The sequence below is a fragment of the Talpa occidentalis genome, unplaced genomic scaffold (assembly GCF_014898055.3).
Source record: "Talpa occidentalis isolate TD23 unplaced genomic scaffold, MPIMG_talOcc4v2.1 talOcc4.3, whole genome shotgun sequence".
NCBI classification, from domain to species: Eukaryota; Metazoa; Chordata; class Mammalia; order Eulipotyphla; family Talpidae; genus Talpa; species Talpa occidentalis.
Window position 1 is genome coordinate 31,908,996 of NW_023603184.1, and position 13,182 is coordinate 31,922,177.

The following is a 13,182-nucleotide window of genomic DNA, read 5'->3' on the forward strand; positions in this document are numbered from 1 at the left end:
TGGATTTTTCTAATATTCTGGACAGCCTGGGCGCAACCTGGACCTGGTTAGAGTCAAAATTCAGGAGTGGACAGCGAGAGGATGCGGGACATGTTTTTCATGTCCCTTTGTCAACTGCCATCTCATTGTTCAAAACTCGGCTCGGGCCCTGCGGTCCTGTGTAAAGCAGCAGGGCTGGAATCACTGGCCACGTGGAGTATCCCACATGGGGCCCTGCCCAGCCAGTCTCATCACAGAGGGCCCCGTCTTACCTCAGGTAAGGAGTGCTCTGGAGGGGGTTGAGGATGGAGCCGTGCCGTGGTGCCCGCTGACACATGCAGTGGCTGCAGCACATCTTTTCTAAGCCACACGTGATCTTCATGGAATCTGAGTCCACTGAAGACCTGTCAAGCTCCCTGTAGATTGAAATTTGGGCCAGGATTCTTCTGGGACAGGCTACCCCACCTCCCCACTGGAGCACTTCGTCACCATGTGCTCCTACACAGGATTGTATGTGTGAAACAAACTGAGACTAACCATAAGAAAGACATGTGTTCTCATTAAGAAAATGTCTACAGCTATGGCTACTACCTCCTGTGTGTTCCCCCCTCCTTGGCACTCGGTTATGGAGAAACCTTCCCCTCACCCATACACACCCCCTTTCATCTGTTATGGAGATATCTGTAACTCTTAACATGGAGGGGGCATTTTTATTTTAAAATTCCAAAAGAGATCAGTAGGTTAAAAAAAAAAAAAAAAAAAAAAAGCAGCGGTGTCTTCTGTTCTGTAAGCCCTGGAATTTATTTTCCCCAGTTTAAATAGTTGGAAAGTCACTCTAAACCTCCGGTGATCTTCTTGGCAATAGAAAAAAATGCCCTAAAAACAAATTTGGAAACATACACATCCCTAAACTGAACTGGCCTCTGCCTTCTTTTTTTAAGCATACATCACAAGTCAAGACGAATTAAATACAAATCCCGTCTGTAATGATCCGGCACTAACCCGCTTCATTGGAATGAGTGGGTGGTGTGTGGGCTGGAAGGGGGCCCGTGATTTCCCTCCTGCTATCTTGGATTGCACTCTGCCTGCCAAACCAGCCCCACACCAGAGCCCACAGCCGAGAAGCTCCCCCACAGGGTGGGTGGAGGAGAGACCACCTGAGCAGCTGCTGAAACCCAGCCAAGGGCCGGAGACCACAGGCCTTTCCCCCCCAGGCCTCCAAAGTTGATCAAGTGTCGAGGAGATGTCATGAGGAGAAGTCTTCAGAGGCAAACACAAGGAGAAGTCTTCAGAGTCAAGAGCTGACAGTGGGGGTTTTCCAAAGAAATGGGGGAAAAGCTGACACAAGGCTACTCACAGAGCCAGCAGGAAGCAGCAAGCATATTAGGTTAATATTTTAATCTGTATCTCACTTTTTTTTTTGCAAACCATTACACTTTTATTTAAATTAACTTTTTCTTGCAAAATATTCATTTCATTTTTCCAACAAAATCTTATAAAGGCAAAAATAAAATCTTGTTTTGGCAAATGTCATGAAGTCGATACTGGCAGCATATGGAGTTAGTTAAAAATAGACAGCAACTTCTAAATATATTTTTTTTTCTGACTATAGTTACAGATTTTCATTTAAAGTGTGGCTCCACCCAATGGAGGTTTTTTGTTTTTTGTTTTCCTTTTAAATATCATTTGCTGTATGCAGAGATCATGAACTCATGACTTGAACAAAGGACCACAAACATCCCATGCCTGGCTTGTCAGCCCTCCCTGGCTCATTTCAAGGTGGAAGTCAGGCCAAAGTCCCGCCATCCTGCCCCTGCTGGCCGCCGCCATCAGTGGGGTCCACGGCCCACCTTCTGCCACCAGCCCCAAGTCCCAGGGAAGCTGACCTAGGTTCACCAGGGCAGGCGACGAAGGTCCCAGGAGTGTTGCCACAGCTTGGTGTGCAGTCAGAAACTTTAGGTAGACGCCACCCAGTGTGGGGTTTATTGCTTATGATACAATAAAAAGTACTTCCTCTCACCTTCTCTGCATTTCAAAGTATTTTTAAAATCAAAGCAGACTGCTTCTTTCTTTCTGAGAAGAGTCCTTTGCTGAGAGAATCTCATGGGTGGTTCGGGGAGCAGCCAAAGTTCTGGAACATACTGTTGTCCCTACACCAAACCCAAGGGTCAAGGCACAGGCTTGGCTCTGCGTGCCAGCTCAGTGGAGTTTCACACCCCAGAGGTGCTCATCAGGCCAGCTCAAGGGGCTGATTTCTGAAGCCAAGCACCCCCTCTCCTCCGCAAGCACGACGAGCCTAATGCTGGAATCTATTGGAAGCACATTCTCAAATCCAACCTTCACCTGAGTTCATCACACAATGGACTGCCCTTCTCCCCCCACCCACACCTTCCACACAGTGGTAACTGAATCTATATGCGCAGCTTCCAAATCCCAATCCTCACCTTTGCAGTCACTCAGCCCTTGAGGTGAACATTATAAAATATATTCTGATTCTAAAATACAATGTCAGTAATTTACAGTATCAAAAGTGCCTTTGTCAAATGTAAAAAGGAGGCTGAACTAAAACAAGTGTGGGGGAGGGCTGTGAGGATGTAGCCCTAGGGTGACCATCCCTCAGTTGTGGGGGGGAGGGGCTGCTCCTGGAGGGCTGCTCCATCCTTCAGGAGGAACCCCTGCTGAGCTGGAAGGGCTTTCCTTCTGGGGAAGAAAGCTCAGTCTTCTCGGAGGAAGCTGGTTCCACTGGGCCCCTGGTGCCAGGCTTGTCCTTCTGCTTGTTGGGTCACGGGTCAGTCACTGCCTGGGCTGGCAAAAAGCATAGGAGATGATGAGAGGCTGGCGGGACCCTGACCACATCTGGGAGCAGGTGGTGGGCATGTCTGTGCACATATGTGATGGGGAACGCAGGCTGACATGACAGAGAGCAGCAGAACAGGGGGTTGGGGCAATGCGGCCGCTGTGTTGTGGGGGGAAAGGAACCCTTAGTTTCCCTCCACCCCTACCACTTCTACGAAGGTTATCAGATTCAAGCTGGCTCCGAGACTGGGTCTTTGCTCTGATAAGGCAAAAAGGCTGAGCACAAAGCCTGAGCAAAGAGGTCTGTGGGGTCCTGTTTTGGCCCTACCTTCACTCACTGCATTGTCTTTGAGTAACTCTCTCAGCCACCATGGGCTTCACTTTGAAATCTAAAAACTGGGTGATCATAGCCATCTTCTAATGAGGGTGCTGGAAAGTAAGAGGAAATTTGGATGTGCTCTTAATTAAAGGTCTATCTCACAGCTGGGGGGGCCAGTGGGAGCGCCAAAGTCAGGAGGAACAGAGCCTTCTCTGCTTCTCTGTGGCCGGAGTGATATTCTCCAAGTGCAGATTTCCAAGAGAAACCCACACACCCCACTGTGGCAGGCCCCAATGGGGCATTTCCCTGCAGGGCCTCAGTGGCAGGCCTGCTCCACACTTCCCGGCAGGCCCACACATGGGGAGCGGGACTCTCCTCCCAGGCTGGGGCACCTGCCAAACACACCAACACATACATTCCTCATCCCTGACACTTCACTCCTGTCTCCAAAGACTTAGAGCTCCTGGGGGTGGCCCAGATGAGTCCACAGGGGGTGATGAACAGAGGTCCTGAGCTCCCACTACAGGGGTTCAGACCCTGCCTCTGACACTTGAGCTGCAACTTCCTGAGCAAGACCCTCAAGGTTTCTGAGCTTTGTGTCCTTATCTGTAAAATGGGGGTGGACATCTTCAAAGGCTGCTGTGAGGCTCGGAGGAGTGGCTTAACACAACTCCTGGGCATGCAACATTAACCTCCGTGTCTGCAGAGTGAAGAGAGGGGCACGGCAGCGAGGTGGGATGTCGAAAGGCTGACTGAGACTGCAGGCAAGTGACAGGGCTTGGGAGCAATGGGCCAAGGCCCAGAACTCACCACCAGACCACAAGACCTGGCCTCCTGCCGCCGGGTGCAGGGCTGCTCCTACAATCCGCGTCGCCTCTCCTCACTAAGCATCTCTTTTCACTAAGGGGAAGACTTGGAAGGGTGGCACTGGGTGTTCTGAGAGACCGAGGGTCCCGTTCACGTCTCCTGGGCAACCTCCCTGCAGCAACCTCCTCCTCCCTCCTAAGGTGTTCAAGTGGCCACCACGGGGCCTAGTCCTTCTCTGACACCACTTCCACAGGATCCAGAGGGGGTCTCCAGCCCCTCACTGCGCCCGTTTCCTATTCTGTAAAGCTGGACTTTTTCTAGTTTTCCAGTATTTTGATTTCTTTGGCCAAAGCACCGAGGTGCCGAGATCAAACTCTTCCTTTTCAATCTCCCTGGCCTGGCAGTCTAGCCTGCGCTGGCCCCATGGTTGCAGGGGCGGGGCACCTGTGGAAAGGAGAGCAGGGTGGAGGGCACAGTCCTGGCACCTGGGAACTCAGGAGGCAGTGAGCTTGGATCTACGCTCTCTATTATAGCTGAGCTCCTGAGGACTGAGTCCCTAAGAAACGCCACCTGCCTACCAGTCAGGGCGGTTTCCCCAGCGGCCGCTTTGCCAAGGGAAGGAAGCATCAACAGCAGCAGGATGGGGGGTGGGGGGCATGCTCAGAACTACGTGAGGGGGGCACGCCAGCAGGGCTCTTACTTGGCAGGTGTTAGACAAAGGTGTAGTGGAGTCCGTTGCTTAAAGGGGAGTAAGGTGGCACCGTCCTGGAGGACAGGGGGCCTTTAGGCGGGAGGAGGGCCAGCTGCTGCGCTAGACGGGCATACAGGAATTAAGCAGTGTGTTAGGCCCCTTGTCTGCTCCTGCAGCACCAGATACCCCACTTGGCAGGGCTGGGTGGTATTGGCCTCGCTGTCTACCACTAAAGGCCTGGGCTTAGGGGGGCATATCCATCGGTCTGGCTGGGATTGGCCTGCAGTTCCCAGATATGTCTCTGAGACAGAGAGGGAGCAAAAGTGCAGAAAGGGGGCAGCACAGGTGACCACACAGCGGGGAAGTGAGGAGACCTGCTGACTGATCAGAGTGTTGGGGTCGGGGCATGCTCGTCTGCTGTGGTGAGGAAGCTGAGGACAGTAGGCCCACACAGGCAGAGCAAGCACAGGCCAGAGGGGAGGCACTTTATAATGGGGGAGCAGTAGCTCTCTCTGGAACTCTTGATGTGGGAAGGAGCTCAAACTGCTGAGATGAGTTACAGGAGCCCCTGGGCCCATCAGAAAGAGGGATCTAGGCCAACCCTTGAGTGTCCCCCAAGTCCCCACACAGACCACTTCTCAGTCTACCCAGCATGTACCAAAGCGGATCAGGACAGTGGGGGTGTCGGGAACTCTGTGCAGGCTCAGGGTGTGGGAGACAGAGACCAGGCTTCTGCTGAGCCCCTGGGGCCTCCCCTTGTCCTCGGTCACTCTCATAGCTCTTGAGGTGATGTTTAAGCCCTGATCCCCAAACCAGACAGACATCCTGGGGCCAGTCACCTCAGGGCCCTGCACGCCCGTCTTGGTCACCTTTAGGGCCAAGGTTGGAGGACTGGCAGGGACTGTGACAGCAGTCAGGCCCTATGTCTGCCCTCCCCAAAAGGCCTAGAGCATGCCTGGCTGAGGGCACCTGCTAGGCAGTGGAGCTGCATTTGGGGAGGGACAGCACGAGGTGAAAAGTGAATGCACACCTGGGGAGGGGAGTTGGGTGGAGGGAGAAGTCAGGAGTCTCGTTCCTGGCTGAGAGAAAACACGCACGCACGCACACACACACACACAGCCAGGGGCATTCTCATATCCCACCATGTGATTTTTTCCCACTGGTCATTAAAGTTCCACTTCCCAGGTCCTGCTTTCTGGCACAGACTACTCTGATAAGGTGACTTGGGGACCAAAGTAGGGATCCCAGGTAAAAGTAGAGGGACCCCCTTGTGCCTTAAACCAGTAGCTTTCCTACTTGCTCTTCATGAGGTCAGAAACCTCAGCCTTGACCCTTGCTCTCAGGGGTCTGAAAACCCTGTTCATAACAGCAACCTCAGAAAAACCTGAATAGCAGCACCACTGCCAGATTTAAGAATAAGCTAGATGCACCCCCACCTCGCCCCGCCTCCTCCAGGCCTCTTTCCTGAGCTCCTGAGCTCTAGGCCCCCCACTGTCTGCTCCAACTCATCAGCCCAGTCTGTGCTCATGGAATTGGAGAACACACACTGGCCTCAACAAATAAGCCCGAGACCTGCTTTTCCACTGACTCCCTGACTGGCAGTGCTGGGCCCTGAGCCCCAGGGAGCAATGGGTGGGACCTGGTTCTGGAGGCTGGCATCCCCGGACTCACCTGCCACCTGCTTACTGCGCTGCGAGGCCTCGGAGGCCAGGGCATAGGAGATGTTGATGATGCGCTCCTGCTCCTGCAGCTGTGAGTCCAGGTCGGCCACGCTGTTCCGGTCCTGGCCTGCTGTCGACTGCAGGTTGCACATACTGCAGGAAGGCCAGAGAGAGGGTGAGGCCCTCAGAGCCCCGACACCTGCCTCAGGAGGGGCGGGGGGGTCCCCCTGACCTGTAGGCTCTCACTCTTTTGGGTGGCATCAGATAAAAACAGTCCACTTCTCTCTAGAGTAACGCGTGCCGCCTCTCCCTGAATACGCAAACGGTCTGGGCTTAGTTCCTCTTTTGGGCAATCACAGGCCTCAAAGTAAGAGCTCTACCTCTAAGATCTTGTTCAATCCAGTATGAAATAGTTAATTTGGCTTGGAAAAGAAGGCTCACACAAACCAAGGTTCCATTTTCTGAAGCTATGGAGGCTAAGGGGACAGGAAAGCCACTACCTAGGACCTGTCTGGCCTCCAGGTAAGAGGGTAAGGCCTCTGGCACCTCAGACAAGGCTGGGGACCCTGGCTCTGGCCTACAGTTCTATTTGAGGGAATACAGGCCCCCAGGCTGGGACAGTCATGCTCGGAGCTGATCTCCAAGGTGTCTAGTTGTCACCACACTTGCCAGAGTGACAGGACAGAGAACGGGACCACTCTGAGTATTGCAGGGCCTCCCAGATGACCGAGGCAATGAACTGGGGGGGGGGGGGCTAGCAGAACACACACCCGAGCCAGCCTGGCCTGTGTTCCTCTCACACCCCTGGGCATCAGGCCTAGTGGGCTATTAAGACCTGGGTATGAGGCTGACCTGGACCGGGTGAGGATATTGCGAATCTTCTCAGCTTTTCGATACCGCGCCTGCAGCTCCTCAAGGCTGGGTGGCTCTTCGGGGTCCAGCTCCACGTAACGCTCGGGAATTGAGACCTTCTCTGGCTTGGACAGCTGAGGAGAGGACCAGGAGGAGGGAGACGCAGGGCTTAGATGTTTGGGTGTGGGTCCTGCGCCCCCACCCTGGCCCCTCCACGAGGAACCACACAAGCCAAAGGAGTGAGAGCCTTGCTCAGACTACAGCACAGTCCTTTGTGAGTCGTGATCTTTGCAGCATACCAAAAACTCCTACTGCTGAAGGGGCACAGCACAACTAGACTAGAATTTCTCAGGATTGCGTGATACCTTAACACCGCCCTCAAGGTCCTGCCTGGTCTGACCCCTGCCAACCTCTCCAGCCTCACTGACTGCGCAGCCTCCACCCTGCCCTTTCCTCTGCTCAGGAAGCTTGGCCTTTGGCTTCACTGACTTTCTCATCCTTCGACCTTACCACCAGAAGCCTTCCCTGACCCTCCCTGCCAACCGGCCCCTATTACTGCCTCCTATTTTCTGTTTGTCGCTCCAATGTCTAGTGCAGGGACATGACACTTAGTAGCCCCTCGGCAAATAATCCTTGGATGGGGTGGTGGGTGGGCAGAGGGGCAGCTGGATGAGAGGAAGCAACAGTACTTTCTGTCCCTACAAAAGCTCCTCTAATCTAGACAGGAGACTGCCAGGCTCTATCTAGTGCTTTGTGGAGAATGGCCCACCCATCTCTCACATGAAGCCAATGGCTACCTCAGCTTGTGAAAACTTACTTGGGTTAAGAATCCCAAAGACAGGGCCTCCCCGGTGGCGCAGCGGTTGAGCGCTGGGTTGCAAAGCTGCCCGCAGCCTCTGCAGTGCCGGTTCAATCCCCGGCTGCTCCCTGGCCACCGGAGGAGGGTCCCACATGGCGCGCTGACCTCTCCTGCCGCCCGCTGCTCCCCTCAGCAGTGTACTTCGGTCCTTCTGCCTGCTCTGCTCCCTGCTCTGGCTCTGGTGAATTCTCTCACCCTCCCGCACTTCTGACTGTACCCAGTGCTTGTATAAATAAATAAAAAAAAATCTTTAAAAAAAAAAAAAAAAAAAGAATCCCAAAGACAACTTTCACACACTCCAGGGAATTTTCCCTCCCTGAATTACAGCAGCACATGAAAATAAGGTTGGTTGACACTTCTAAAAGCAAGTTAAACCCAACCCCAGGGCAAATCTGAAGTAAATTTAAACCAAAGCAGACCTTTCATTCTAGGGAAAGATGTCAAGAAATAAGCCCTTCTCTGTTATTTCCAATGAGGGCAGATCCAGAGGAAGGAAGAAGATTACATTGTAGCAAGTAGGATTTAGGTTAGAGATAAGGAAGGACTTTTTCCACCTGGCTAGCAGACCAATTAGGACATTATAAAGAGGACTTCCACTGCCAAGGCAGTGTGTGGAAGCTTCTTTTGCGAATCTGAGAAAGCACAGACCTTTGGCTATTTCAGAAGAGCTGAAGAGAAAAGATCTGAGAACTGGGGACTGACCCCAGTAATCCCTGGAACCTCAGCTGATCCTCACACTCGGCAGCTCCATAAGCATCAATTCACCCCTACACTGCTAAATCCGTCCTTCGCATGGGGAGAGCATTTCCTCTTCTGCAACTTCGGGGCAGGCCAAGCCCTCATACAAGTGACACCTATGGACCACCATGTGATTTATCCATCAGGGTCTATCAGCAAATATTCACAGAGCACCAACTATATGTGGCCTCATGCTAGGTGCACAAAGGCAAACCTAACAGCCATAGACTCTGCCATGCGGAGTTTATAAACATAGGCCACAGGAGACCCGGAATCTGTTACCCTCTGAATTCCCTTTCTCTTCCCTGGGGTAGTCATCCAGGGGGGTTACCTGTTTCCTGGGCCTGCTCAGTCATGATGCATTTGAGCCACCAGAGGGCGCCAGAAGAATTCAGACCAGAGGCTACAGGTGTAGCAACCTCTGCCACAGTGGAAATTTCACCTGTCATTTTCAAACCTGCCCCACAGTTTCTAAGTCTGATTGCCCAAGAAAATTTGACCGCTCAGTTGCAAGGCTGCTTTTCCCCTGGGTTTCCAGGGAACCCTTAATAATAACTACCTGTCTGCATGCATACTCTGCCAGCCCCCATGCTCATGGCTTTCTGATCTTCTCCTGGCTACATGCTGAGTCGCTTAATCCTCACAACCCCTTTACTGTCAAGGACAGTGAGGCAGAGAGACGTTAAATGGCTTGCCCCAAATTACAGAGATGGATTGGAGCCTACAATCTCTGATCTTTTATTGCCTGACTTCTTGTGTTGCCTGAAGCTGCTAGCCCTCTGTTTTCCTGGGCCACACTAAAGCTCAGCTTTATCTCCAATTCAGGAGAACACCCTGGCTGCCACTGTGGGGGTTGGCCCGGCTAGGAGCCCAAAGGCGGTGCCTCCTGGGGCAGGAGGTAGGTGAGCTGGGGAGAAGGAAGGAAACCCTGCCCTCACCTCTCTGCTGATGTCCAAGTCATAGTCCTGCGGTTCCAGGTCCACCTCAGTGACAGGCATGGCCTGCACTTTCAACCAGCCATTCTCTTCCTTGTCCTTTCTTTCCCCTTGCATGGCCCGTTCCAGCAACTGCAGGTCAAAGTCCTGCTCACGCTTCCACTGGCAACAGAATAAGAGGGTTAAATGTAGTCATTTCCTGACCACAGTGTCATGCCTGCCCCCTCTGGGTGGGTGTTGCAGGCCCTGAGGTCCTTTGGAAGACTGGCCTATGGCCCATTAGGGAAAAGCCCATGGACCTCAGCCTCCTCAGCTCTAAAACAAGTCAGCTGTTTTGTAGTACTGATGGGCCCTGCTGCCACTGCAGCTCCCCGAGCATGGGAGAACGAGGCCTGGTAGCAGACAGCTGATTTGTCTCTGGCCTGGGATCCCCTGGGTCAAACATGCACTCCCAGAGCACAGGTCATCCATGACTGTAGATTCACAATGGCCCCCAGGAATACAAGAGACTCTCAGGTCTGAGGATGACCCTCAAAAAGAACCTGCGACAGAGCCCCAGAGAAGAGTCACCCCTTCTGTGGCCCCATGGCTTGGGGAAAGTTTTCTGGCTCAGAAGTCCTAAGTCCCAGCACAGAATCATGGAAAAGACAAGTCCCTTGAGTCCGAGTAAACATGTAGAGTAGCCAAGAGCCCCTCTAGTGGGCACTCCCAGCAGGGCACATCTGGGCTGAGGACACTGTGTAGTGAGGGGGGAGGCACAGGGAGCAGTGGGGCAGAAGAGCAGCTGAGATCCATAGCACTTCATTGGGACGGATGTTTTCTATACATTAGGATAAAGCCCCAAACCATGTAAAATTGAAATGTTAAATTAAAGGCAATGTTTCCAAAAGCAGTCCCTTTGCAAAAAACTCTCTTCACAGAGGGAAAGTTTAAACCAGGCCACTTTAAGATCCCAGCATAACTGCTGGGCTCCCCCACCTGGCCCACGTCCTCACGGACCCAGGGTGCTCAGCAGGTTAAAAGGAGGAATAGGCTCAAAGTCCTTCTCCCGAGCGGAAGCCACACAGATGCTTCTCCATCCCTGGTTACCCCTCCTGCCCACCCATCTACCTCACAGAGCCCCAAGTGGTCATGATTTCCTTGCTGGCCCCTTAAGTACCCACAAAGCCCCAAGTCCATAGCACTTTCACCCATTCAGGCACAAGCTCGCCATACTCTTGGATGATGGTTTCCAATGAAAAGATTAGGTGGTTGAAGTTTTAAGGATGAAAAATTAAATGATTCATAAAGAAAATTTCTTACACGCTCACAAGTGTCCCAAATAGAGACACGTCCTCATTGAAACCCAGCCTGATTGCTTCCACTTACAGAAACAGTTCACTGAACTGCGATGTATCCTGGGGAAGAACCACGCCAATCCACAGTCATTAAGCAACACGTTTATTGTTGGCGTTGAAGCAGAGAAAATGTACAAGGTTTTCCAGTTATGATTTTAGATAATCTTTCCACAATTGATACATTATGTTGTAAAACGTCAGTGTTACTCCATATGACATTTGCTTATAAAGTTTAAGGGTTACCAGCTTTGTAGCTTTTCAGGGTATGAGTGGCCTGGGTCTTACTCCTTTGGTGTCTAAGTGCAGAGGCCGCTCCCTACAGAACACAGTGTATCTTACTAGCCGTTCCAGTTATTAAGTACCAGAAACACAAAAGGTTTTCCATAGGAAAATGTGCCATGGGGCTGGAGAAATTAAAACTCAACAACTTCATTCTTGGTAGAATTTATTCAAACGTGTAATCTCTAAAGTCCATGCCTACTGTCCGGGTGGGCGGGTTTAAGGCAAGGACTCTGATAAATTCATTATGTCCAGACCTGTGCCAATGATCTCGGCCCTCAGGCAGCAGGTAGGCTTAGCCTTGTGGGACAGCTTTGGGGGTGAGTGAATTATGAGTTGGTAGGCCTGAACCACGGGGCAGCAGAAAGTGGAGGCACACTTGGGAGTGCTTGCTAGGCTGTGGCGACAAGAATTGTTATTATAAGCCTGGTAACAGAGCACAGGCCAGTGAGAGAATGTTCAATGCAAATTAGAAGCTTCTGTAAACACAATCAGGCAGGATTAGAGAGGCAATGAGCGGTATGACACTAAAAGCAAAAGAGCTTGTGCAATGAATTAGGGAAAGAAGAGTCAGGCTAGAGGTCTAAGGAGACACTTGATTTCAAACAACAGGAAGAGTCAAATGGAATTATTTCCAAAAGGGGCCTAAGGCGACTGTGGGCAGGGTGTAAATGCCTGGAAGCACCACCAGGGGGCAGCACCCGGGTTCTCGTGGGGCACCATGAGGCCAGTGAGCACCACCAGGGTCAGGGTTATCCCGCATCATCGTGCGCTCAGGGCATCCACCTAGAAGTTTGAAAGTTTGGTGACTTGTCCTCCTCCTCATCAGATCATGTCACCATCTTCCTCTGACACTCCTTAAACCGTATCCCCTAGTCCTTGATTCAGCCTTAGAGACTTTGAATGCCTACGAAGGCCTCTCTCAAGCTCAGTTTGGAAAACTGACTTTGGCCGTTTTCTCAGACTCCTCCTGTGACATGCCCTCTCCTGATCTGGTTCCAGGTTACCCCCTGACCAGGTCACACAATGTCCTGGGCTGTGGAAGAACAGCCCCGCGGGGTATTCTCTGAACCATCCAGGTCAACGGCCCGCTCTCTGGGGTGTGACATGCTTGTGTTGTGAGGACTCGGGGCAACTCTGCTCCCTGTCCCGACCCCCTGTCTGGACCCTCCTAACATACTGAGCCGAGATCTCCAGGGAGCGGCTGGCTGAGGTAGCGGGATGAGGAGAGGCCCGTCCTCTCCCCTTGGCTCAGCGTCTTCTTGCGCTCCCGGACCAGGGCCTTCTGGTGTCGCTTCATGCGTTCCAGCTGCTCCTCTGCGCTCATCTTGCCTCTCTGGTGGTCCCCTGAGTACAGGCGCTCCAAGGCACTCTTGGGTCTCTGAGGAGGAGGAAAGCAAGAGGTACAGCAGCTGGGCTGGTGACACAGAAGACAGCCACCTGCTGGCTCATTGCTGGTCTATGTCTCTCACATTCGTTCTCACATTCTCTCTCTCTCTCTCTCTCTCTCTCTCTCTCTCTGCCTCTCTGATGCTCCTGGCCATAAAACCACATCCTTGAAGCACACCAGTGGACATGATGTCCCTGACCCACATGGGCTTCTGGGGCAGCATACATTCTACAGATGGAGACACTGGGCCAGGTCTGTCCAGTCAGGGCACACATGGCACACAGGATGCTCCCCCAGGAGCCCGACAGACTAAAGAGAAAAGTGGGGGGGGGGTCCTCAGGAAATGGAAAGGGGAGTGGGATGCCCTTCTTGGTGGATAGTGGGGAAGGCATCAGTGAGCACCTGGGACAGAGACCTGCGCTCAGGAGGGGCTGAAGTCACCTCGAAGGCTATCCCCAGGGCTCACAGGATGTCTACCCTGGAGCCCCTCCCTCCCTCTGGGCAAAAGGGGGCAACAAGTCCTCAAGAACTCCCCAGGT

General features: G+C 52.6%; 1 protein-coding gene across 5 annotated transcripts in view; it reads right to left on the minus strand.

Annotated features, from left to right (window-relative positions):
• Positions 1-1,371: 1,371 nt before the first annotated feature.
• PLEKHA7 (pleckstrin homology domain containing A7) overlaps positions 1,372-13,182 on the minus strand; it is a 220,398-nt gene continuing 208,587 nt past the window's right edge. For 4 of the 5 annotated variants that reach the window (XM_054699391.1, XM_037522712.2, XM_037522715.2 and 1 more), the window contains 6 exons: positions 12,434-12,634; positions 9,641-9,799; positions 7,106-7,239; positions 6,264-6,406; positions 4,602-4,712; positions 2,746-2,784 (listed from right to left, as the gene is read on the minus strand). In XM_054699391.1, the coding sequence (XP_054555366.1) occupies positions 4,612-4,712; positions 6,264-6,406; positions 7,106-7,239; positions 9,641-9,799; positions 12,434-12,634 (738 nt within the window). In that variant the 3' untranslated portion in view covers positions 2,746-2,784; positions 4,602-4,611. Of the gene's footprint in view, positions 2,785-4,601; positions 4,713-6,263; positions 6,407-7,105; positions 7,240-9,640; positions 9,800-12,433; positions 12,635-13,182 lie in introns of all 5 variants that reach the window. The other variant, XM_054699393.1, reaches the window with a different exon arrangement.